At 49.4% G+C, this 24,820-nt stretch overlaps 3 protein-coding genes across 3 annotated transcripts; 1 reads left to right on the top strand and 2 right to left on the bottom strand.

Annotated features, from left to right (window-relative positions):
- The first annotated feature begins 5,735 nt into the window (after positions 1 to 5,735).
- On the top strand, positions 5,736 to 6,062 carry LOC124707219. Its single transcript, XM_047238881.1, has one exon. The coding sequence runs from the start codon at positions 5,736 to 5,738 to the stop codon at positions 6,060 to 6,062; it is 327 nt and encodes a 108-aa protein (XP_047094837.1).
- A 244-nt stretch (positions 6,063 to 6,306) lies between these two features.
- On the bottom strand, positions 6,307 to 7,352 carry LOC124706466. The gene is made up of 3 exons (XM_047238130.1): positions 7,176 to 7,352; positions 6,873 to 7,078; positions 6,307 to 6,782 (listed from the first exon to the last, which is right to left on the bottom strand). The coding sequence occupies exons 1-3, from the start codon at positions 7,269 to 7,271 to the stop codon at positions 6,374 to 6,376; spliced, it is 711 nt and encodes a 236-aa protein (XP_047094086.1). The 5' UTR covers positions 7,272 to 7,352; the 3' UTR covers positions 6,307 to 6,373.
- Positions 7,353 to 9,843: 2,491 nt separating this feature from the next.
- LOC124648555 lies at positions 9,844 to 11,074 on the bottom strand (the record flags this gene model as incomplete). Its single annotated transcript, XM_047188295.1, has 3 exons — positions 9,844 to 10,312; positions 10,395 to 10,600; positions 10,973 to 11,074. Coding segments are annotated over 3 exons (777 nt in total), but the record flags the coding sequence as incomplete, so codon positions are not given.
- Between the last annotated feature and the right edge of the window lie 13,746 nt (positions 11,075 to 24,820).

Below are 24,820 nucleotides of genomic sequence, written 5' to 3'. Positions count from 1 at the left end.
TTAAGAGTAAAAACTTGGCCAGAGCCTCTACTAATAACGGAGAGCATGCAAGATCATAAACAACACATAGGTAATAGATTGATAATCAACATAACATAGTATTCTCTATCCATCGGATCCCGACAAACACAACATATAGAATTACGGATAGATGATCTTGATCATGTTAGGCAGCTCACAAGATCCGACAATGAAGCACATGAGGAGAAGACAACCATCTAGCTACCGCTATGGACCCATAGTCCAGGGGTGAACTACTCACTCATCACTCCGGAGGCGGCCATGGCGGTGAAGAGTCCTCCGGAGATGATTCCCCTCTCCGGCAGGGTGCCGGAGGTGATCTCCGTAATCCCCCGAGATGGGATTGGCGGCGGCGGCGTCTCTGGAAGGTTTTCCGTATCGTGGCTCTCGGTACTGGGGGTTTCACGACGAAGGCTTTAAGTAGGCGGAAGGGCGGAGTCGGAGGGGTCACGGGGGCCCCACACAGCAGGGCCGCACGGGCTCCCCTGGGCCGCGCCGCCCTAGTGTGGCGGCGCCCCGTGGCCCCACTTCGTCTTCTCTTCGGTCTTCTGGAAGCTTCGTGGCAAAATAGGCCCCTGGGCGTTGATTTCGTCCAATTCCGAGAATATTTCCTTACTAGGATTTCTGAAACCAAAAACAAGCAGTAAAACAAGAATCGGCTCTTCGGCATCTCGTTAATAGGTTAGTGCCGGAAAATGCATAAATACGACATATAATGTGTATAAAACATGTAGATATCATCAATAATGTGGCATGGAACATAAGAAATTATCGATACGTCGGAGACGTATCACCCGGCAGGGTCCCATAACGGATTTTCTGGTTCCCAGATAGGGGTTTCTGGTGGCGGCGGAGCAGCGGAACTCTTTCTGGAAAAACATCAAACCCCCTCTGTTTTTAAGGTCAGAGGCTTAATATAGTCCGGGGGAGTGGTCGAGGGTTGCCCGAGGCGGCCACACCACCCCTAGGCGCGGCCAGGGCTGGCCCGCGCCTAGGCCAGGTGTGGGCCCCTCGTGGCCCTTCTTTGTCCCGTCTTATGGCTACGTGAGTCTTTGGGTGAAATAGGGACTTTGCGATATTTTCCGGGAATTTTCCTGAAAGTTGGATTTCTGCAAAAAAACGAGACACCAGAGCAATTCTGCTGAAAACAACGTTAGTCTGTGTTAGTTGTATTCAATACACAAATTAGAGGGCAAATAACAACAAAAATGTTCAGAAAGTAGATACATTTTGGATGTATCAGGGATGAGGTGGAAGGGCTTTCTGCCCAGGATCGTCGTCTCCGCTGTCGACGAGAACCGTTGTTGTCCCATTCTTGACAGCTTCATGGTACGCCGCATAGCCAACCCTCCACTTTGATGCGTTCTTTAGCTTCTCCCAGCAATGGACCATATAGAAGCCCTTCCTATGTGTTGCCTTGAGCTTCTCCAAGGTCCTAGGTACCTGCAGTTGGTAAAAGTTAGGTTCATGGTTTGCTAATGCTAAGTACATAGATGGAATGACGATGCTCGTTTCTTTACCACTCCAAGCACGCCCGTGCTACCTTGGGGATGGGAAACAACATGATCGACGGCGGCGCAAAATTTGGAGGTCTCTTATTTGATGTAGTTCCATCTTTTTCTAATGCACTCTTCGGTGTGATCGCTTTTCATCTCGTAGGGCGTGTGATGCTTTCTCTCTTCGTACTCTTGGACCACCTTGGCCCAGTAGACCTTGCCCTTTTGCTGGGCACCATATATGCAGACATGGATGGTTGCGAGCCACGCATCTCACAAACATTTGTCCTCGTCGTCGTTGAAGCCGCTGGTACTGTGGCTCTCTCCCTTCTTCTTGCCAGCATCATCCCTGATCGGGATAGCCCATGTTGGTGCCTCCTCATCAGCATCGATGCAGATGGTTGTTGCCTCGTGGGCTGGATGGAGACCAATCGTTCTCCATCGATGTCCACCCCATCCTGCGTCTGTGCCCACTGATCATGCGTCCCTGTCCCGACACGGCCTTCGCCGACGAAGCCGCCGCCGAAGATCATGGCCTGGATATCGCCCTCATTGCATCCCGTCCAATAGGCAAACAAATCACCGGACGTCAAACGAATGACACACGGCAGAGCGAGCCACTGAGAAAGCAAATGTACCAGGTCTTCATCGGGGCAGATGGTGTCATTTTCTCAAACAGTGTGTGGGCACCGGCATGCTCTCATCCGGGACTTGTCGCGTCTTCTGTGTCGCGGCCGGGCACGAGTCACCGCTCCTCAGCGTCCGGTTCAGGTCGGGGACCGGGGCCCCGTTGAAGTGCATCAGCGTGGCGCCGGAGGCGAACCGCGACGCCGTGTGGACCTGCGAGAGTGCAGACGTTTCATGACGTAGCTGAGAACTTACCGAGCTCACCGACGAGGTCGGGGGAGCGACGCCCACGATCCTCTTTTGCTTGACGAGGAGCATGGCCTCCGCTAAGCTCGAATGGAGGCCTACTTGCGCGACGCCGGCTTTCATCTGCATCTGCCACACCTGCTGGCCGGCGGCCGCTGCATTCCTCTCCTTCAGGTTCCTGCGCTGGCCGTGACGCTTCGCAGCCTCGATGCATTTCTCCTCCTTGGACAACACCTTCTTTGCCTTCGGCTTTGCGTCCCGGCCGCCGGTGGCGGCCCGCTTTGCTTCCGCCGGAGCTGCAACCTCCATTCTGGCTATGGCCGTGGCTACAGGGGAGTGTGGGGCGGCAGTGGGTGCGAGGGTTACCTCGCTCAATGGTGGTGGCTGCGGCGGCGAGAACGTCTATCGCTTGTGGACTGCTCGCGCCGATCTACTTTGATTTTTGGCGCGGGAATGTTATAGGCCTCCCTGCCATTGACACGTGGGTCCTACGTTATTTTCGGCGGACACTCGGCGCGACCGCGAAGCGTTCGCGGAGACACAAACCTGACGTATATTTGAGTCAGGTTTGCATGATGGTGAACGGCTCGATCAATTTGAGTCACCCCGCTACAGCAGTGGCCAGACGCATTTTCGATGACGCGCCCCACTGGAGATGCCGTTAGAGCATCTCCAGTCGCGTCCCTCAAACCGTCCCCCAAAGGGATTTGGGGCGCGCCGGACAAAAAAAGAGTTCCAGCCGCGTCCCCCAAAGCCCATTTTTGTCCGGCGCGGCCCGATACGGTGTCCGGCGCCCGAGCCCGTCCCCGTCCCACGGGGACGCTCCGGGACGCCGGACACAACGAAAAGCGAGGCCAACCGACGTGGGGCCGACCCGTCGCCGCACAGGGAAAATTCGTCTCACACTCCCGCCAAATCCCGCCGCTCCCGCCAAATCGCGCCTATACCGCCGCGCACAGAGCCTCCCAAAACATATCCCGCCGCCGATTCATTTCTCCTATCCCGCCGATTTCTTTCTCCCTCCCGCCGTCCACCCGCCGCCGCTACCCTCTCCCCATTCCATGGCGCCGCCGACAGCCCCCAAAAAGATGGCGAAGAAAGCGGCCAAGAAGCCGCCGGGCAATGCGACGATAGGGGCGAAAGCGCCGTTCGCGAAGCCGTGGAAGGCGCCGGCTGCGAAGAAGAAGCCCGAAGGAATGACCGAAGATCAATGGCAGCAAGATTGCCTCGCGCCGGAAGCTATCGACGGCGGAGCGGAAAGGACGGAGGGCGGTGGAGCCTGGAGAAGAAGGCTCGGTGCGCGCGCCAGCACCAGCACGTAATGGCCGGGTGTATCGCCGCCACCAACGCGAGCCCATGGAGTACGTCCATGCCGGTGTACGTTCCCGGAGTGATCTCTCCGTCGCAAGCCGCCTTCTACAACGACGGCCCCTCCGCCACTCCCGGGTGCGTGACGCCTAACTTGTCGCCGCACTACCGGATGCGCCGCCGCACGGCGGCTTCAACCCCAACAACCTCTACTCCCCGGCGTACGAGCAGCGCGAGCCGGACCCGGTCCGACGGTGACCCTTTCACCGGCCGCAGGGGTCCGCTCGAATACGACGGCGCCGGTGCTGAGGAGGACGACGGGGTTGAGGAGGAGGACGACGAGGAAGAGGAGGGGGTGGAGGACGACGAGGAGGACGACGAGGAGGACGAAGAGGGCGGCGACGAAGAGGACGACGAGGGAGCCGGTGACGATGATCTCGTGGAGGTAGACGCGGACGACGTGAGGACGAAGAAGAAGAAGAAGAAGAAGGCGTCGGGCACACGAGGCCCGAAGTGGACGCCTCTGGAAGATCTTTGTCTGTGCGAGTCGTGGGCGACGGTGAGCCATGACTCCATCATCGGCGCCAACCAAAAGGCGGGAAGTATTGGGCGAGGATCAAGGCCGAGTTCGATGAGCGCAAGCTCATCAACAGCGACTACCGTAAAGTGACAATGAAGAGGAGCCAAAAGGCAATGTCGACGCGATGGGCCATCATCCGGGCGTCGGTGAACTCCTTCCATGGGTACCATCACGACTTAGAGACCGGAGGCGACAAGCTGGCGCCGACGTCGCCCAACTGGTACGACTATTTCTTCCATAATCCGTAGCGCCCACATTGTGTTCGATGAAATGACTCTGCTTCCTTTGGTTAGTTTGATCGGGCCATGGATTTGTACGCCAAGAACTCGGAAGGTCACAAGTCTTTCGTGCTCATGCATTGCTATGGCAAGCTCAAAATGAATGAGAAATGGCGGCCGACGCGCTTGTCGCTGTCCAAGGGGAAGGACGCCATTGATCCGGACGTGCCGCCGGCAACTTCGACAGTGGCGTCCTATCGGCAACAAGGCTGCCAAGGCCGCCTTGGCCGACGCTGCGTCGTCCGAGAAGACGCAGCGTCGATCACGAAATGCCTCGCCGACGTCTCCTCGACCTTTATCTCCCGCGACAAGAAGGCCGACCAAAGGTGGGCCGAGCTGCTCAAGAGGCAAGAGGAGAAGCCGGAGCTCAAGAAACGCAGGACGACATGTCCCCGCCGAGAACGTCGACGAGAGGAATGTCTCCCGGACGCGAGCGGCGCACAACTTCTTCAAAGGCCGATCCTCGACGACATCGAAGCCAAAATAGCGGCGGCGGACGCGGCGGCCCCGGCAGCGGCATCGGCATCGGTGGCGGCGGCAGCCGCAGCAAGAGCAGGCCGACGCGTCTTCTATCGCTACACTCGCGTCGGCCTCCGCGTCGGCGACGGAGCGGACACACCATGCACAGAACAGGCGGATCGCGACGAGGTCGTCGTGCTCGACGGCCTGCGTCGACTCGGGACACGACGCCGTCGACCAACCCCTTCCCTTCTTCTAATTTGCATGCACCACCGATCCGTAATATGATCGCGCGCCCAGATCTTTGATCGATCGCCGCTACTCCGATCGCGACGAATCGGCGGGAACGATCTCTTTTGAATGCATCTATTTGAATTTCTGATTGGGGGCGGCGTTTGGGGGACGCGGCTGGGAAGCGACGTCCCCCAAACGCGGCACGAACAAAACACGTCCTCCAAACGTTCGATCCGGCGCGGTTTGGGGGACGGTTTGGGGGACGCGACCGGAGATGCTCTTAGCCCCCGTTGGAGATGAAATCCGACCTCTCCAGAAATCTCTTTCATCGTTCTCCCCCTTTCTAGAACCAGAACGAAACAATCCGAGCACAGATCAAAAGCAACACCTCCCACTGATCTCCCACCCATTCGAACCGAATCAGATCGAACCGAGTGGCGACAAGGACCCAGAGTTCGCGAGACCATCCAGTAAAGGCGCGCGGCGATGTTCTTCTTCTTCGTGGGCGGCGTGGAGCAGGGGGCGGGGCGGGTGCTCAAGGAGGCGGCGGGGCGGTGCCTGCGCTGCGGCGGCGGGGCGGACTTGGTGGAGACTGAGAAGGTGCTCAAGCTCTTCTTCGTCCCGGCGTGGCGGTGGAAGGGCAAGGACCCCGCCTACCTCTGCCGCGAGTGCGGCCTCCTCGCGCCGGGATCCCTCGGCGGCGGTGGCGGCGAGCCGGGCACGCTCCTCCCCCGCGCGGACCGGTGCGGCGCCTGCAGCCGCGCCGTCGACCCGCAGTTCCGGTTCTGCCCCTTCTGCGGCTCCGCGCTGTGAAGTGATGGATATGCGTGGCCGGCGACCTGCCTACCAGAGGTGATGCTTCTCATTTCAGAATTCAGACAGTAGAATTGTACAGGTTGTGAGGTTGTGTGAAATCTGTGTCTGCCTTGTGCTCTATCCTCGATGTAATATGCAATCAGATGGATGTAAACGAAATAAAGCAGGAGTAGATCAATAACACACTGCACAAAGTCTGAATCTCAAACACACCAAGACTGCACAACCGAAATATTTGGGAAAAGAAACGAGAATCGTTTGCTCTTCCCCATATCCCAGGCCAATGCCGGTTGAGCTGCAGCTCTGCACTACACTGCTTGTGCGTGTTGCTGACCGGGAGCAGCAGCAGGGAAGTGTCCATATCCTTGTGCAGTTGGAGGAGGGTAGTGTCCATATCCTTGAGCTGGAGGAGGAGGGTAGTGCCCGTACGGTGGCTGCCCGTACACCAGAGCAACAGGATGGCCCATGGCGACCCCGTCGTGCTTGGGCTCGCCTGCCGCCGGCGTCCCCAGAATGGCTACCGGTCCCGCTGCAGCCGCCGCGCGAAGCAGGAGGTAGGATTTGATCCCGAGCACGGTGGCCACGATGCTCAGGAGGGCCGCCCTCCTGAACACGCCGTTCCTGGCGTAGTAGCAGCCCTCGGCGGCCTCGCGTGTCACCGGCGCGTTCCACGCCGCGCCCTGCAGGAAGTAGAGCTCCGCGAGCGCCGCCGCTATCCTGCACACGGAGACAATCGCCAGTTCAGTCGGCCATCGCCAAGTTGAAGAGCTGAAGGCGTTGACTTGCAGGGGCTGCAAACGGCCTCACCATGAGAGGACAGCGAAGACGATGCTGATGGTGCGCTTGGACCCGGAAAAGCCGCCGCCCCGAGGCTTGCAGCAGCCGCAGCAGCCGGTGACGGCCGAGACGATGATCTGGGCGACAAGCAGCAGGATGGCCGCTACTAACCCAAGCGCAAAAGCGGGGTTAGCAGGGTAGATGCACTTGGTCATGGACACCTCGATGTCACCTCGCTGCCACAAGTATCCCGATCGAGCGCAAAAATCAGGGTTCATATCAGAAAGGAGCAGTTACAGAAGAAGCTACTGGAATTCTGGAACGGATTCTTACAGTTAGCTTCGTGCTCTCGGCGATGAAGCCAAGCACGGTACTTCCCAACCCGAAGAAGCCTACCACGACGAACAACACAATCGTACTCGTCTCCATTTCTGCTGGTCTCTTTTTGGTCCCAGATGAGACTAGAATTATGAGATTGAGAAGCCGGTGATTAGATGGATATGAAGGCCATGGTCAGATGTGTTATAATTATCATATAGACGATGAAGCGTATATGCTATACTGAAAAGACCGATTCTCGATCGACAAGCCTGCTAACATTGTTAGTGGGGATTGAAAAGGACAGAGGGTATCTCTCTCTATATATTTATTTATGCCAACTTGGATTGATGTTGAGGATACTCTTAAACAAATCGTCAATCGGTCATGACTTGATTTGCATCGCTAGCTTGATGGTATCCGTGTTTTTTGGCATTTCCTAGTATTAATCCGGTCTAATTAACTTTCGTCGACATGTCCCGCACGAAGTGCTGCGAACGCAGAAAGCTTCATCAAATGAAGCCTAACTCCAGCTGACTGCTGAGTGCTGAAAATTCAACTGCGACCCATGACCTGCATTTGTCAAGTTTAAGCATGTTCACAGCGAGTGCTTTTGCAACAGATATGCTTCTACAGTTGTGGATTACATGCTTAGCCGGCGGCCGGCCGATGCCTTGAGCCAATGATGCTCGATGGATTGTGCAGGCAAGGCTGGAGGCTGCGGAATGTTAATGTACAAGTCGCCGTTGGCCACCGCAATCGAGTAAGTAAGCTAGCAAGCTCTTCTTGGCACCATTTGACAAATTATTTTACCTTATTTTTGCCTAATCTCTTTCGTGTGGTTTGAACGGCACAAGGACGAAAGGAAACAAGTAACTGAGGCAGCGTAAACATCTAAACTCTAAACCCTTGAGGCCAGGTCAGCGCTCCAACTATCAACAGGTCACACGCCTAAACTCTCGAGCCTCTTTAATATTTTTTTTCATTTTTGTCTTCTGTATAGTTTATGCTCTACTTCTTTTTCATCTTCACGTTTCTTTTCAGAAAAAAAAAATCATTCCCTATTTTCTGGACACGTGGACATTGTTTCTACATATGAACACATTATTATTTGATTTAATATTTTTCACGAGTTATAATATTTTTTCTTATTTTTCTTCATTTTTGGTTTTCTATTTGCTATTTGGTTTCTTTTATACTTTCTTTCTTTTTTGTTCCTCTTTATTTTTCTTTTCCTTAAATAAACTATTCTATTTATTTTGCACACATGAACATTTTTCTATATATGAACACATTGTTTGACATGTTCTTTCCTTTTTCTTTTTATGCTCTTTCTTTTCTTGTTTGCTTATTTTAGTTTGGTGACGGTCCTTTTTCGAGCTAGACTTTAATTTTTATTGTTTAATGAGGTATGAGGAATAAAGTTATGTTGCATTTAGTCTAACACATTGTTGCTTATGTATCAGTATATTAGTGATGTTTGTAAAACCGACAAATTGTGTTCAAGCTAGAAATCATGTTGTGTTCCTCATGTGTCTAAACTTTGTACCGTATGGTCTAAAATTGTGTTACCTTTTGTAACTATGATTTGTTCCATGAGGGCTAACTTAGGCCTAAATTGTACTCGGCTAGTAGTCATGATATGTTCCTTGTTAGTTTAAACTTCGTTCCACATGCTCTAAAATTATGGTGCAATAGTTTTTACTTAGACACTAATTATGTTTCATCTAGTCAAAAGTTTTATTCCGCTGGATTTAGTGAGTTTTTCCACGTGCACTAATGTTTCATCTAGAACTATGTTTGTCCCTGTAGTCGTGATCAGTTCCATGACGCCAAAATTCTCTTGCACTTATTGTAATTTTTGTTCGATTAACTTCATCATTTATTTACATTTCTTGCCATCTTTTAACTTCTTTTTTATCTCTTATTTTTTCTATTTTTTATTTACATGTTTTAAAAGATGATTATAGGTTCTGAATTCTCTTTTTGTTTTAGTTTCTCATGGTTCAAGTTTATTTTTCGTATTTTTTTTTCTGAATTTTTAACATTTTTCCACTTTGTCTAACATATTGCTCATCTTTGTAGATCTGATATGTTCCACACTCGTTAAAACTAGATACAGATGTTTTTCTAGCTTATAGTCAGCATTTCTTCCGATAACACATAAATTTCGTTCCACTTAGTTAAAAAAGAGTGTGCCGCTTGTAGCTATTATTTGTTCAATCAACATTAAATTTTGGGCGGTAGTGAAGAGGACCCATGCAGGCCGGCATGATAGCAGGCGACGCCAAATGGCACCCAACGTTAGCAGTAGGTTAGAGCCACTAAGAGATTGTAGCCACCTAAGTTGGCAGGTTAGCCCTGCTGCGGTCCATGCTAGGCGTCCGTGATGGTGTGAGTCATGACTTCCGTTTCGTGTCAGATGTTAGTGTCACCCTGTTGTATTGACTCATTGGTTGCACGCTTGCACCGAGTGAAGGTTGTTCACAAGTCTTTGCGACTCAGACTCAGAAACCTGAACGCAGTCATGAATCAGTGCTGATCCTCTGAACACATAGACACACAAGAACAGAACTCACCCGCAGGTAGCGACATACATTGACATGCACAAAATCAGAAGCACGCAATATAGGGTCAATCTGGTTCGACTTGAGAGTGATATACGAGATCAGTATACCAGAGGCTACACCTGCTCATGCCCTTGAGGAGGCGGGTAGTACTGCTGGTTCGGCACGTGTGGTGGTTCGTAGCCCTGAGCTGGAGGAGCAGAGGGGAACTGCTGCATCTGCTGGTGAGGTGCTTCCGCTCCATAGCCGCCTGTAGGAGGAGGAGGGGGAATGCGTGTGGGCGCTTCGCTGGATGTAGGTGCGGCCGTGTGGGGGAACTGCGGCTGCCCCATTGAGATCCTGGCCGGCGGCTGCTCAACGCCCGTCTTGGCCGCCGCAGCGGCAGAGGCGGCGTCAGGCTGTCGGCGGAGCAGGAGGTAGGAAGTGAGCCCAAGCGCCGTGGCGACCAGCGTAAGCACAGCCGCTCCAGCGAAGATGCCGTCCTTGAGCACGTAGCAGAACCCGTACGCCGACGCGTTCCGTTCCACGTTCGCGTTCCAGGCCGCGCCCTCCACCAGCAGCGCGAACGCGACAACCGCCGCGATCCTGCAGCGCGTTAATCAACTCATCCGTCAGTCGCTCCCTTGAGGAGGCGAGTAGTAAGATAGAAGTTCGGTTTGATTGTCACCATGAGAAGACGGCGCAGACAACCCCGATGATCCGCTTGGACTCTGAGGGGATGGCGCGGGACTTGCAGCAGCCGCAGCACCCGCCAACAGTCGCGATGGTGGCCTGGGCGATTATCAGGAAGATGGCCGCGCAGATCCCGAGCCCCAGAGCTGAGTTCTCTGGGTAAATGCACACACCGTCTTCAGTCTCCAGCAAGTCCCGAAGCTGCGAGCGAGACACCACGTCGACTCCGAGTAAGAACTAAGCAGTAGAACATACCCATGTACATACGCGCACACACAGTATTAATCCCAAATGGTTTTGAATTTCCGTTTCAGCAAAAAATCAGCCCTACTGAACTCGCTGAAATTTCGTGAATTTCACTAATTTAGGTTTTCGTGAACTCATCAGAATATGTTTTTTTGTTCCATGTGTATTACTAAAATAACTGACATATTTTGACCAAAAGATAATTATTTCGGTGTACATCACTGCAGTGAGTTTCGTAGAAAACTTACTGAAAGTGAATTCCACAGTTCAAGTGTTGAACAAAACACACACATCTGTACTGAACTATAGATGCAAGGAGGCACTTACAGTCAGCTTTGTGCCCTCGGCTGAGAACCCCAGTATGGCACTCAGCACGCCGAGAGAAGCCACGACCGCGGACACGATGATCATCGTCTGATCCATTGTTTCTCAAATCTTTACCTCTTCCGGACTGAAGCTGCTAGCCGGCTAGCAGTCTGGCATACACGCTTGTTTATATAGAAATCTCTTAGAGCATGTACAACGTTAGAATGTTACGTAGGCGCTTATAAGTAGCCAAAAAAGTAATACGTATACTCATTTATGAATCTAAGAGTCTATATCACGCAACACCCAGCGCTTATCAGGGTGCAAGGCTATATGTCAGTTACGAAAGGGAAGACTTTCCCTAGTGCGTATTCGTCGTAATTCTTCCGCTGTTGATTGATTGAATTCATAATTATATGGAAGTTGATGTCGTTGTATTTTGTTTTGTTTTGAAGCAAGTTGACAGGATAGAGTGATGGACAGCTCGGACTTCATGCGGTATATCCTGGTTCCGCCGGCGAACTCCGTGGTTCTTCTGCAGAAAAGATACTAGGGCAGTAGTCCGTAGATACTTGCATTTCGATTTGTTTGGCTCTGTGTCTGTAGCAACACATTTACAACTTGTGCAGGAAAGGGAAGACTTTTCTCCCGGCCTTGTGCGTATTCGCCATAATTCCTCCGCAGTTCATTGATTGAATTCATAATTATATGGATGTTGATGTCGTTGGATTTTTTGTTTTGTTTTCAAGCAAGTTGACAGGATAGAGTAGGTGATGGACAGCTCGGACTTCACGCGCTATATCCTCGTTCCGCCGGCAAACTCCGCTGTTCTTCTGTGGAAACGATACCAGGACAGTGGTCAGCAGATACTTGCATTCCGATTTGTTTGGCTCTGGGTCTGTAGCGACACATTTGCAACTTGTTATTTTTTGTACTTTGCAAGGAGCTTTTGTATTTTTGCAAATTTGGAAGTAGTTTTTTTTGCTTACTTTACGCAACTGGAGTAACTTTCACGGAGCAACAAGCTTATCATATCATAAAACAGAAAAAGCAAAATCATGTTTAGACTCCCGTTGCTAGCAATTTTAAGTTAGGCCATTACACTATACTATTTAAATTAATAAATCTACAAACGGCCGATCGATACAACGTGTTCAGGAGAACAACTTATAAAATCTACGAGAACAAGCAAACCAAGAGAAATGGCAATAAAGTGCAACTTGAGAGGGCCAAAGAATTCAACCACTGGAGCGCTCGCTGAACATGGGAGGAGCAAAGGAGAGCCAAAACATGGGCGGTAACAAACAGACAGAAAGGGCGATGTATACTCTATTAGAGATAGAGTTTAAACCGTATTAGCGATATATTCGGGGTGTGTGAGTCGTGTACGATACAGCTTGTATCCCGTGTAATCCTCACGTGTAATCTCTCTCCTATCCTCCTTCTATACAATGATAATCTCTGAAGGTATCCGAGTATTCCCAATATACCTGATCAGATCCTTGTTTAATATGGTATCAGGCCGGCTCTTCCGCCGTTAGCCTCGATCGCAAGCTCTCGACGATGCCGACGCCGCTGATCCTGCTCGACGCATCTCAGCTGCCATGGCGTCTCCCTCCTATACCCCGCCGATCAATCTCGGCCTGCCTCCCCGTGAGCAACTTACCCGCGACAACCATCCACTATGGCGCTCCCAGGTCTTACCTGCAATCCGGGGCGCCCAACTCGTCGGCCTACTTACCGGCACCGATGTTGCTCCGCCAGAGCAGATCGAGCTCGCCCCCGTCGACAAAACAACTGATACAGAAGCCAAGATGGGACCAAATCCGGCGTACGCGTCGTGGCTGTCCCGTGATCAGCTAGTCCTGTCATACCTCGTGCAATCCCTATCACGCGAGATTCTACCGCATGTTCACCGAATCGAAAACGCTGCCGGTGTCTGGAAGGCGATTGAAGAGATGTTCGCTGCCCAGAGCGAGGCCAAGATCAACAATCTTCTGGTCTCCGTCGCCAATACGAAGAAATTGCAGATGACGACTTCCGAGTTCCTGTCCAAGATGCAGGGATTTGCGGATGAATTGATTGCTGCCGGTCATCCTCTGACTGATCGCCAGCTTGTATCATATATTCTGGCCGGTCTTGGCGCCGACTACAATGCTCCGGTGGCCGCTCTTGGCGTGGCCACGACGCCCATCTCGCTGAGTCTGCTTTTCTCTCACCTCCACGCCTACGATCAGCGTCAACTCATGCTCAATGGACCACAGCAGCCAGACTTCGAGACATCGGCCAATGCTGCCAGCCGGCAGTGGCGCCCTCGCTCCGGCAACTCCAACTTCAACCGCTCCCGTGGTGGTGATCGCGGTGACCGCGGCGACCGTGTCGACCGCGGTGACGATCGCCGTGATTATCGGCGCGACGACCGCCAGTACAACTCTTCTGGCCGCGGCGGCGGTCGTGGTCCTCCAGGAGGGGGACGCGGCCGTGGACGAGGACGTCGCCGTACCACACCCTGGGTTGACGTTACCTGCCAAATCTGCAACAAGGAGGGACATCCAGCTAAAGACTGTTGGTCCCGTTATTCCGAAGACGATGATTATGGTGAGAAGGAGACTCATGCCGCATACGGCGTCGACACAAATTGGTATCAGGATTCGGGCGCCACTCACCATATCACAAGTGAACTTAACATTCAAAAATCTTCTTTCTGTCCATCGCTTCACATATGATAATGGTGTCTTTATCGAATTTCACCCCTTCTTCTTTTTGATCAAGGATCAGGTCACCCGGAGAATCATTCATAGAGGGCGGTGTGTTGGTGGCCTCTATCCTCTTATTTCATCCTTGGCGTCCTCAGGGTCCATGAAGCATGCTTTTGGAGCCGCCAAACTCAACCTCTCCCATTGGCATAGTCGTCTAGGGCACCCCTCTTCAGTTATTGTTAGACAAATAATAAGCAAGCATAGGCTTTCCTGTGTTAGAGATACTAGTATTGTGTCAGTTTGTGACTCATGCCAACAGGCTAAGAGCCATCAGTTACCCTATCCTATATCTACTAGTGTGTCTACAGCTCCCCTACAATTAGTTTTCTCTGATGTATGGGGTCCTGCTCCCACTTCTGTCGGTCGTCATAACTATTATGTAAGCTTTATTGATGATTATAGCAAGTTTACATGGATCTATCTTCTTAAGCACAAATCTGATGTGTTAGCTGCCTTTGTCAATTTTCAAACTCTTGTTGAGCCAATATGTTATACTCAACTCACTTTTTCAGACACAGGGTATCTCTCATCATGTTTCTTGCCCACATGCTCATCAGCAAAATGGTGCTGCCGAGCGAAAACATCGTCATATTGTTGAAGTAGGCCTGCCTCTCCTTGCTCATGCTGGCATGCCACTAAAATTTTGGGATGAAGCTTTTCTTACAGCCACATATCTTATCAATATGCTCCCTAGTCGAGTTATTAACAATGACACTCATGTTCATCGTCTCCTTGGCTCTCATCCTAACTATTCCTCTCTTCGTGTCTTTGGGTGTGCATGTTGGCCTAATCTTCGTCCTTACAATAAGCGCAAACTTGCTTTTCGCTCTAAGCAATGTGTTTTTCTGGGGTATAGTCCACGTCACAAAGGGGTTAAATGCTTAGAGGTTTCTACTGGACGAGTCTACATCTCACGAGATGTTGTCTTCGATGAGGCTGTCTTCCCTTTTAAATCCTTGCATCCCAATGCTGGTGCCCTTCTCCACAATCAAATTCTCTTACTTGATCCTTCTCTTCGTAATTTTGAGCAGGGGAGCGACACTATTGATGATATTACTATGGAAAATACTCATGCTACTAACCCATCTGCTAGTCCTGTTCCCTATACTCTGCAGGATACAGCTCGTCGAAATACACCACCTGGCGAAAATTTGGGTCAAAATGGTGCTCCGAGCAGTTCTTATGATCCCTCAATAGTTTCAGGTGAAATAAACAGTGGCACAGGATCCCATACTGATCCTCTGTCCGAATCCTCCTCGGGATCCTTCCAGTCAGTCCCAGGTTCGGCGCCAGGTGCGCCAGGTTCTGCTCCGAGCGCCGCGTCACGCGGTCCCGCCTCGAGCGCCTCGCCACGCGGTCCCGCCTCGTCTGCACGTACTCCGGCCTCTGATCCTCTGTGCCGCGCTCTTCCTCTCCTTCGGCAACACCACCAGCTGCTCGTGGCGCAGCAAATCCTGCCGCAGCATCTCCTGCCCCGACAGTGTCAGAGTCTGCAGATTCTTCTGCCAGCAGCAGCTCCACCGACTCCCCTGGATCTTCTGCGCCCTCAGCTCGTGTGCCTCCGTCTGTGGCTTCTCCTCCTCCGCGCCCAAATACACGCGCGTCTAAAGGGATTGTGAAGCCTCGCGAGTATAAGGATGGCACTGTCCGCTGGTTGTTGACGTGTACAACTGATGAACCTGCCAACTTACAATCCGCTCTTGTTGATCCGAATTGGAAAGGAGCCATGGATGAAGAGTTTGATGCTCTCATGAGAAATAAAACCTGGACTTTGGTGCCACCACAGAAGGGCAAAAATGTGATTGACTGTCGTTGGGTATATAAAGTTAAGCGCAAGTCTGACGGTTCTATTGACCGATATAAGGCTAGGCTTGTTGCCAAAGGTTTTAAACAGAGATATGGCATTGACTGTGAAGATACTTTTAGTCCTGATGTCAAAATTGCTACTGTGCGTTTTGTTTTGGCCTTGGCTGTTTCCAAGGGATGGAGCTTGCGACAGCTTGATGTCAAGAACGCGTTTCTTCATGGCGTTCTGGAAGAGGAAGTCTACATGAGACAACCTCCTGGGTATGAAAGCAAGAGTTCTCCTCAATTCCTGTGCAAGTTGGATAAAGCTCTTTATGGACTCAAACAGGCACCTCGAGCATGGTACTCTCGGTTAAGTTCTAAGTTGCTTGCTCTTGGTTTCTTTGCCTCTAAATCTGATACCTCTCTGTTTATCTATCACAAGTCCAATGTCATCATTTATATGCTTATCTATGTGGATGACATTATTGTTGCTAGCTCCTCTCAAGTTGCAACTGATGCTCTCTTAAGAGACTTAAGTCAAGAGTTTGCATTAAAGGATCTTGGTGATCTAAACTTCTTTCTGGGTGTTGAAGTTCAGAAGGTACATAATGGTATTGTTCTCAGTCAGTCCAAGTATGCTCATGATATTTTGGCCCGTGTTGGTATGTCCAATTGCACAGGTGTGCTGACACCATTGTCCTCATCTGAGAAAATTTCTGCACAACAAGGTGATTCATTGGGTCCGGATGACAGTAGCAAATATAGAAGCTTGGTTGGTGCTCTACAGTATCTCACTCTTACTCGCCCAGACATATCTTTTGCAGTCAATAAGGTCTGTCAGTACTTACATGCTCCTAGCACTATTCATTGGGCGGCTGCTAAACGGATATTACAATATGTCAAGCAGACTGTGAATGTTGGTCTCACGTTTATGCGATCCCAGTCTACGCTTGTTAGTGCCTTTTCTGATGCAGACTGGGCAGGTTATGTTGATGATCGTCGGTCCACAAGAGGATTTGCTGTATTCTTTGGACCAAATTTGATTTCCTGGAGTGCTAAGAAGCAAGACACAGTTTCCCAGTCAAGCACTGAAGCTGAGTACAAATCTGTAGCAAATGAAACAGCTGAAGTCATGTGGGTTCAGTCTTTGCTTGCTGAGTTGGGTGTGAGACGGACACAGACGCCGTGTATATGGTGTGATATTTTGGGAGCCACATATCTGTCGGCTAATCCAGTGTTTCATGCACGAGCTAAACATATTGAGATAGATTTCCACTTTGTCAGAGAACGAGTGCTGAGGAAGCAGTTGGAGATTCGGTTCATTTCCTCCAAAGATCAAATTGCAGATGGGTTCACTAAACCGTTGCCTTATAGGGCGTTTGAAGCTTTCAAGAATAATCTCAACTTGTCGACGTTGTGATTAAGGGAGGGTATTAGAGATAGAGTTTAAACCGTATTAGAGATATATTCGGGGTGTGTGAGTCGTGTACGATACATCTTGTATCCCGTGTAATCCTCACGTGTAATCTCTCTCCTATCCTCCTTCTATATATACATGCAATGATAACCTCGGAAGGTATCCGAGTATTCCCAATATACCTGATCAGATCCTTGTTTAATATACTCCAACAAAGGCCGAGCAATGTCCAGTGATCATATGTCTATCACCGAAGAGGGCCCATGCCCTGCTGAAAGGACTACACACTCTGAAAAGGGTGCCTCCGAGGAGGAGATGACACAAAGTGTTGCCACCATTCCATCTGATAAGAAAACAAATTTTTTCACCCGGAGTCTATGGTGAGAGGTGTAGGGCGCCATGGCGATGCCTCCAAAAAGGAAAACAATGCACGAGAGCGTTGTCATCACTCCCCCACGTGTTTCCGCCTACCTCCCGCAATACGAAGCCCCCCCTCCCCTAGGCTCAGTATCTCCTGAAATTGCCTTCTCGTGTACCGCTTTACATCCAACTAATAGAATCGAGCGAGCTCCTTGCTTGGGAGCACGCCGACAATACACGTGCACCCGCCGCTACGCCGACGGCCACGTGGGCTCTGCCGAGGCAGATCTTGCCCGAGGGGCTACGCCGACAGCAACCCTCGGCGTAGCGTACACCGATGGCCTCACCAGGCTACGCCGAGGGCGCGCGGCCGTCGGCACACGGTGACATTCCTGTAGTGCGCGTGTTGGAACTCATCGACTTGCGATGGCGTAGGTACGACACTCCACGAACCTCCTCTCCCCTGGACCGCGTCCTCCCTCTCCCTCCTCCTCCATGCAATCATCTTCCTCGTCCGATTCCATCCCTCCCCATCACTAGTAAGAAATAGCTTACAGGCAAAAATACACTAGTGGCACACCTAAAAGTGGTATGGGCAATACTACAAAACACTATCTGAAAAACAGAAGATCGGGACCCTTCCGGCAAAAAAATAGAAAAGTATACACTGCATCTGTAGGTAGTCGTAGAGAGATGCACGTTACATCTTCTACACAAAAGTGATTGTCACACCACGGTTTTTGGAGCTGTGATGAAATGCTCGCAATTCCAGAAATTCCTCAATTGCAAACATAAAGTGATTTCATTGCCAACAAAGCGTACAAGCTACAAACTTTATAACAGAACTGTGAAAAATATTTTACAAGGGTAGGGAGTCTAAGTGCAAAGTTTGAATTACAACCAAAAGAGACTATGTGTCACATGCATCCTCGAGAGCAAATGGGACCTAGATCTTGAATTCAGCGTCATCGAAGTACCCGCCATAGGATTGTGCTTCTCCTTCGGGTAAATCTGAGATGTAGTGCTCCCCGCCAGAGGTTTGTGCTCCTCCTTCGGGTAAATCTGAGAGGGTTGGTGCAGTAATGAGAACATGAGAACACGGCGTACTCATCAAGCAAAATTGGAAGATGACTATATAATTACATGTTTTGATATCAAAGAAGGGCTATAGGATTTTCTAATACATGGGGGATGCAAAATCCTAATCTACAACTTATTAGTAAAATTGTTTGTTCAGACTTTTTTTGGATAAAAAGTTTTATAATTTTCTTTATCAAAATCAACTCATGCCTTGCATTAGGAATCACCCTTAAAACACAACTTCATTAGCACGAAGCATGACGTGTTTGAATACTATATATTTGTCATGACTCCGCAAATTTGCTCAGCTTTACCCACAAGATATTCAGGCCTCCTTTTGTCACTGCGTTATAACACACCAATTGGTGTGTTGACAGAGTTGGAACAATAATTAAGTTTCATCTTCTCTATAGTTTGAAATGCCTACCCAACAACTCAGAGTCACTCGCCTCCCATGAGCCAAGAGTGTTAACTTGGCGATTTGAGGTATTCTTGTTGTGACTCCTCAAGACGAGGCTCGCTTAATTGTTTCTACAGGTCTCCAAGAGAAAAGAAAAGACATGCAACTCTATAGTTGTCCATTGGATAGAGGCATAGAACTACTAAGCTAGCTTTGACGAGTCAAATTAATGGTCCGTGTTTTTCACTTGGCATGTAGTCTTACCTTGATGTTGCCACGAGTAAGGCAATCCATTACATTATCCTTACTCGGTTACTCACTTCTACGGAATGGGGTATGCATGGCTGCACGGTTAGTACATGAAGTCTCGTAATCTCTGTCGCTAACCCAACTAACGACAATTATTTTTCAGAACTTTATGCTATAAGATTTGATCTAGGATTACCAACATTCCTTGTAATATAGTCCTCATTATTGCAGCCTCCTCCCGGTGATATTATTTCTAGGATTTGAAGGTAAACATGGCCAACAGAAGCAACAATCAGGCTTATTTGTGGTATGCATTAACAAGTTTCATTGCATTTCATGCAAAAATGCAAGAAAAGTAGAAATATTTATCATATGTGGCATGCAGGATCAACAGGGACAATGAAATGTGACTTGCCTGTTGTCCCGCACCCGTTCTGTTCTTCTAGATGAGCATCGACCTCAACTTGCAACTCCACCTCATACGTGTGTTCCACGTTACCTTGTCCTACTTGCAAAAAGATCCAAACATAAATAAAGTGCAGCTCACAAAATGCAAGCTAGAAACAAAATGTAATTAATTCTAAAACTTGAACTAAAAGAAGAAGTGGAATTCAGGTTTAGGTACAAAGTGGAAACATGATTGTCTAGTGTTGCATTGAACTTAGTCAAAATGTTTTAGATTTAGTGGGCGAGGCATTGATTTGATAGGTGGCGTTTTGGGCTCAAGAAGAAAAGGGAATGCTTTTTTTTTCTCTAAGATCAAATGTTGCGAATTTATTAATCATTGGCCAAGTCAGAAGCCAGAGAGTCTACAATGTAACCTGGGGGATGCCAAACCTGGTTTTACTTATATTATTGCCGAAGCCGTACCTTGCTAAATGATGTGCCACCTTATTACATGAGCGTACGTGGTTGACTTGGTGATCAACAAAACACTACAAGAGGTTCTTGATGTCTTCGATCATCGGCCCATGGATCGATCGATCCAAATTCATGCCCCAAAGCATTGCCACAGCTCCAAGGCAATCCGTCTCTAGAACCAGTTTTCATACACCTGCCTCCTTTGCAAGTTGAACAGCTCGCTGACAGGCTAAAAGCTCCGCCCTTTCCGTATCAACCACTGAAGGGAAAAAATGACATGCCCCTGCCGCAAAGCTGCCAGGGTGATCCCTTATGACCACACCACCACCTCCAAAAGTCGAGTTGCGGGGAAAATCACTATCAACGTTAGCTTTGTGGCAATCCACCTCAGGTATGGACTAGTGTCCATGCTTGCTAGTTGAGGGAGCTGCCGGTATAGTCCTAGACGCTCTCCATTCTTCCAACAGAAACATTGTTCGTCGGATCATGCGTTGCGGAACCTCAATGGATGCAGTGTCTCGCACATCATTTCTGCACATCATTTCTTGCTAGACAAAGATGATAGACCGCCATCATTCTAACTACCAGTTCTTGCTCACCCAAACTACCCATCAAGTCCAACAACTAGCCCTTTAGGGCTCGATGTCCATGGATTATAGCCAGGCGGATTGCAGCTTCAAACGAGAGAGAACCGAGAGCAATTCCCGTGCTTTTATCGCATGTGGACAGCCCCAAAACTTGTGTTTCAGAGACTCTTCACGGTTACAAGCCACACAACAAACCCCTCCTTTATTTTCTGACGCCCGAGCTTGGCTCCAACGGCTACACCATTTTTTTAGCAATCACCAATAGTGCACTTTCACCTTGCTAGGTACATCGGCTGTCCAAAGGGCTAGCCAACCTCTATGCTCATCACAGCCATTGGAGGGACCCAGTCTGCCTACCTGAGAAAGCTTCAACTGAGACTTGAAGTGGTATGCCATTTTGACACTAAATAGCCTCTTTTTGATGTAATTTCATGCAAGATAGTCACTGGTTCTAGCAGGACCTATGGGTATCTTTAGAATGTCTTCCGCATCCACATGAAACATAGTTTCTCTCAACTTATCCTCATCCCATCTACGTGTCCATCCGACAGGATAAACTCACTAACCTTCACCACATTCTTATCAAGTCGATGATCAATTGGTTTTTTTTTGCAGAAGTTCTCGAAATCCAATTATCCTCCCAATCCTTCAGGCTCTGGCCATGAACGATCCTCCACCCCAAGCCCTCATTCAGCAAGTCTCTCCCGTGCAGTATGCTCTCAATGTGGAGTACACCCTCTTAGGACACTTTTCCTCCACAAAATTCCCATCCTTGAAGTACGTCACATGTAGGACATCTCGGGAGCAAAGAAATTTTGGGTTCATGATAATATTCTAGGCATATTTAGCTAAAACGGCATGGTTACGGGCAGCGTAGTCGCTAAACCCATGCCACTGTTTCTCTTCCCTGCATACATCCATTGCTAACTGATCCAATTAATGCACTTTACACTAGCCATCCAAAACCCTCCACCAGAAAAGGAAATGCTAATTGGGCTAACATGATGTGGTTCAATAGAGAGTTTCCTCTTCTAACAAAAAAGAGAATTTCCTCCAACGTTCAGAAGGAACACAAAGTCTGCCTAGGTTTTAGGTAGAACGTGGGAGTGTTGCTATGGAATCAACACTTGTGTCACCAGAGGGCAAACGACAAACGACGATATCGAATTAGCAACCACCTCCGGCGAGGTATATATATACATTGAGTCTCTGGTGATACAAACTTACTGATTTGAATAAATATGTATTAACGCGCGTGACTCTCTTTATTTTTTTAGCCCTCGGCCGGATCATCGAAAAAATCGAGTACGACAAAGCGTGGCAAAACCAAGACGATGAAACAAGGAGAAACATATACCATCGATGTTGTCAGTGCAACCGGCAGGCCGCTGGAGCCCAAAAAGCATTATACAAAGTTCATCAACCAATGCGGAGTTGTTGTTAGAGACAACGTCCCGATCACCGTCCAGGAATGGAATGAGCCAAAGAAGGCACGTGTTGGTTTCAGTTTTGTCCACAAGAGAACGAAAAAGGATTGCTGGAGAAAGCTTATGGAGCATTTCATTCTACCTCCGGAATTCAACAAACTCGATGAACAGGGTAACGAGATTCCGGGTGGACGTAAGAGGAGGAGGCTAGTCAAAGAGTTCGCTCTTCAGAAGATGGCCGAAGCATTCCGGACATTCAAGAAAAATTTAGCCCGTGACTATGTCTCCCAGAACAAGACTCCGGATTTCAATGGACAATATGAGAAGCTGAAAAATGATTGGCCCGAATTTGTGAGGCAAAAGCAATCGGAGCATTTCAAGGCCATATTGGAAAAAAATAAGGAAAATGCGTCTAAGAAAGTGTACCATCATATTATGGGGCCAGGAGGATACTCTCTTTCGGAGCCTAAGTGGGAGAAGATTGAGGACGACCTGAGGGAGCGAGGAATCCGTCTAGGTACAAAGGGATGGGACCCACATGCCAAAAGCTGGTGGTACGGGCATGGGGGATCGCTAGACCCGGAGACAGGGATGTGTGTTCACCGGAAGAAAGCGTTTAAACCCACCCAAGCCCTTATTGACGCAATGACCAAAGATCAAGAGGGGAAGATCAAGTTCAACAGAGAGAACGACGCGCTGACATTTGCCCTCGGGAATCGTGAACACCCAGGACGTGTACGAGGCAAAGGCGCCATTCCGTGGTCCGTCGGGTTTTCCCAGGACGATGATCCGTACAGTTACAGAAGCCGTAAGAGAAAGACGGATCGGGATGCAGATGTTGTGGGGCAGTTGGCATCTATACTCCAAGAGGTGAAGCAGATTGTGAATGAACTAGTAAAAGAAAGATTGGCAGCTGGGCCGCATGAAGATCATGCAGCGGATGTCGGAAGCCAGCAGCGGAGAAGCAGCGTGGCTTCCACGGAGCCCCCCCCCCCGCTGGTGCTAATGCACCCTTCACCCCGGCTGGTGCTAATGCACCGACGTTCGAGATTCGTGCACCGGAGCCTCACTACCCCGTGGATGATGTAAAGGAGATGAAAGAATGTGATCTGCATTATCCAGTGGGGAACATTTCCATGAAGGTAGAGATTGGCACTGCTTTACCCTGTACACCTGGAGCACTCCACCACAACAACCCCTTTGAAGATGGCTATGCTCGTGTCACGGTGGAAGACATAGTCCAAGGGTTTGAGGACCTGGAGATTGACTATGCTACACCCGAAAGGAAGAAAAGACTTGGAGATGTCAAGCGCCAGTTCATTCTATGAAAATAAGTACATAGTGTTTCCAGGCGAGGCGCCAAGGCCAACAAGTCCACCCCCTCCGGTGGTGGTGGTGGTGGCGGTGGTGGTGGTGGTGGTTCACCTACACCTCCTTCACGTCAGTCGACGCCGCCCCCCAATCCACCTCCGGCGGTTAAGCAGACGCCACCCCCCAATCCACCTCCGGCGAAGAAGCAGAAGCAGGCGGACAACAAGGCAACCCCCTCCTGGACTATTAACCCGGACCCTTATGTACCTAAGACCACAAAGGTACCAATGCCATCACTGAAGCCTCTCATCCCGAGACCTTGGGAACTTAGTGTCGAGGAAACCAACACGGTCGCGGCTGCTCACCATGAGAAATGGAAGGCGGATATGAAGAAGAAAAAAGAGCCTGAGCCCAAGCCAGTATTTACTGAGAAGGAAAAGAAGTGGGCTAAGGATTTTTTGACGACACCGTCCCAAGTCGAGCGGAATCTGCCAGACGACTATGGACGTGAATTTCGTAGGCAAGAAGCAATATTGGAAAAAAGCGGAGGCAGAGAAGAAAGCCTTGGCGGAGAAGGAGAAGAAAGCCTTGGTGGAGAAGAAATAAGAAAGTAAAAAAAGCGGGAAACAAGTTGCCCAGCTCGGGGAACAGAATAAACAATCGATCCCCCCGCTCATAGTGAAAGCCGGTCCGGATAAGGACTTTGAACTAATGGACCCCGCTATCAAAGCAGCTGCGGCAACACAGGGAATGACTGTAGCGGAGGCCAAAGAAAAAACGGCCGAGTGGGGTATGACTCTTCGTGCATTGTTAGGCCTTAAGGATGCGCCACTAAGTGAGGTAGCATTTACATATGTGCCGAATGGGCCTCTCGTCAAGCCTGCGTAGGAAGAGAGTCTACCAACACAAATGCGAAATCTGCTACGTTGGTACAAGAATTTCATAAAAAATAAGGTCGGCAAAGAATATATTTATGCGGAAGTTAGAGAGGAGCATCATTTCAAACAGTACTCTGTACAAGTTCATATGAGTGAATTGTTCCAGCTGTTCAATCTGCGCGAGCTCGACAAATCTATCCTGAGTTGCTACATTCTGTAAGTGATTTATTTCTACCTCATCTCGTTCATTGCCTGCACTATATATATTGTCCTAACTATATTGTTGTGTACGCTATTATGCAGAATGAAGATTGGAGAATGCAAAAAAGGAACATCCATGATGTTGGGTTCGTTGACCCACATATCATTAATGGATATGTGTTAGAAAGATACCCCCGCGATGTGGAGAAAGACCTGTGGGATTTTCTTACAAAGAAGGAACTCAAAAGTCAAATTCTATTTCCTTACCATTTTGGGTGAGTGTTTCTGTCTTGTGCACATTCTCTTTTGTTTACTCCATGCATGGTATGTCTAATCGATGAGTTATGCATGATTGTGCATGTAACGTGTCCGAGGTTCCACTGGATTATGCTAATAATTGAATTTCACACATCCAGAGTTCTCATCATGGACTCTCTGAATATGGATTCAAAGCTTTGGGTCGACATGAGAAATATGCTGCAAAAGTAATTATTTTCAATCATTTGCGCTCTATATCGATCGGCCTCTTTCGTTCATTTCTAATATCAAGT

Source organism: Lolium rigidum, chromosome 4 (assembly GCF_022539505.1).
Source record: "Lolium rigidum isolate FL_2022 chromosome 4, APGP_CSIRO_Lrig_0.1, whole genome shotgun sequence".
Lineage (NCBI taxonomy): Eukaryota > Viridiplantae > Streptophyta > Magnoliopsida > Poales > Poaceae > Lolium > Lolium rigidum.
This window is presented reverse-complemented; position numbering and strand designations above follow the sequence as displayed.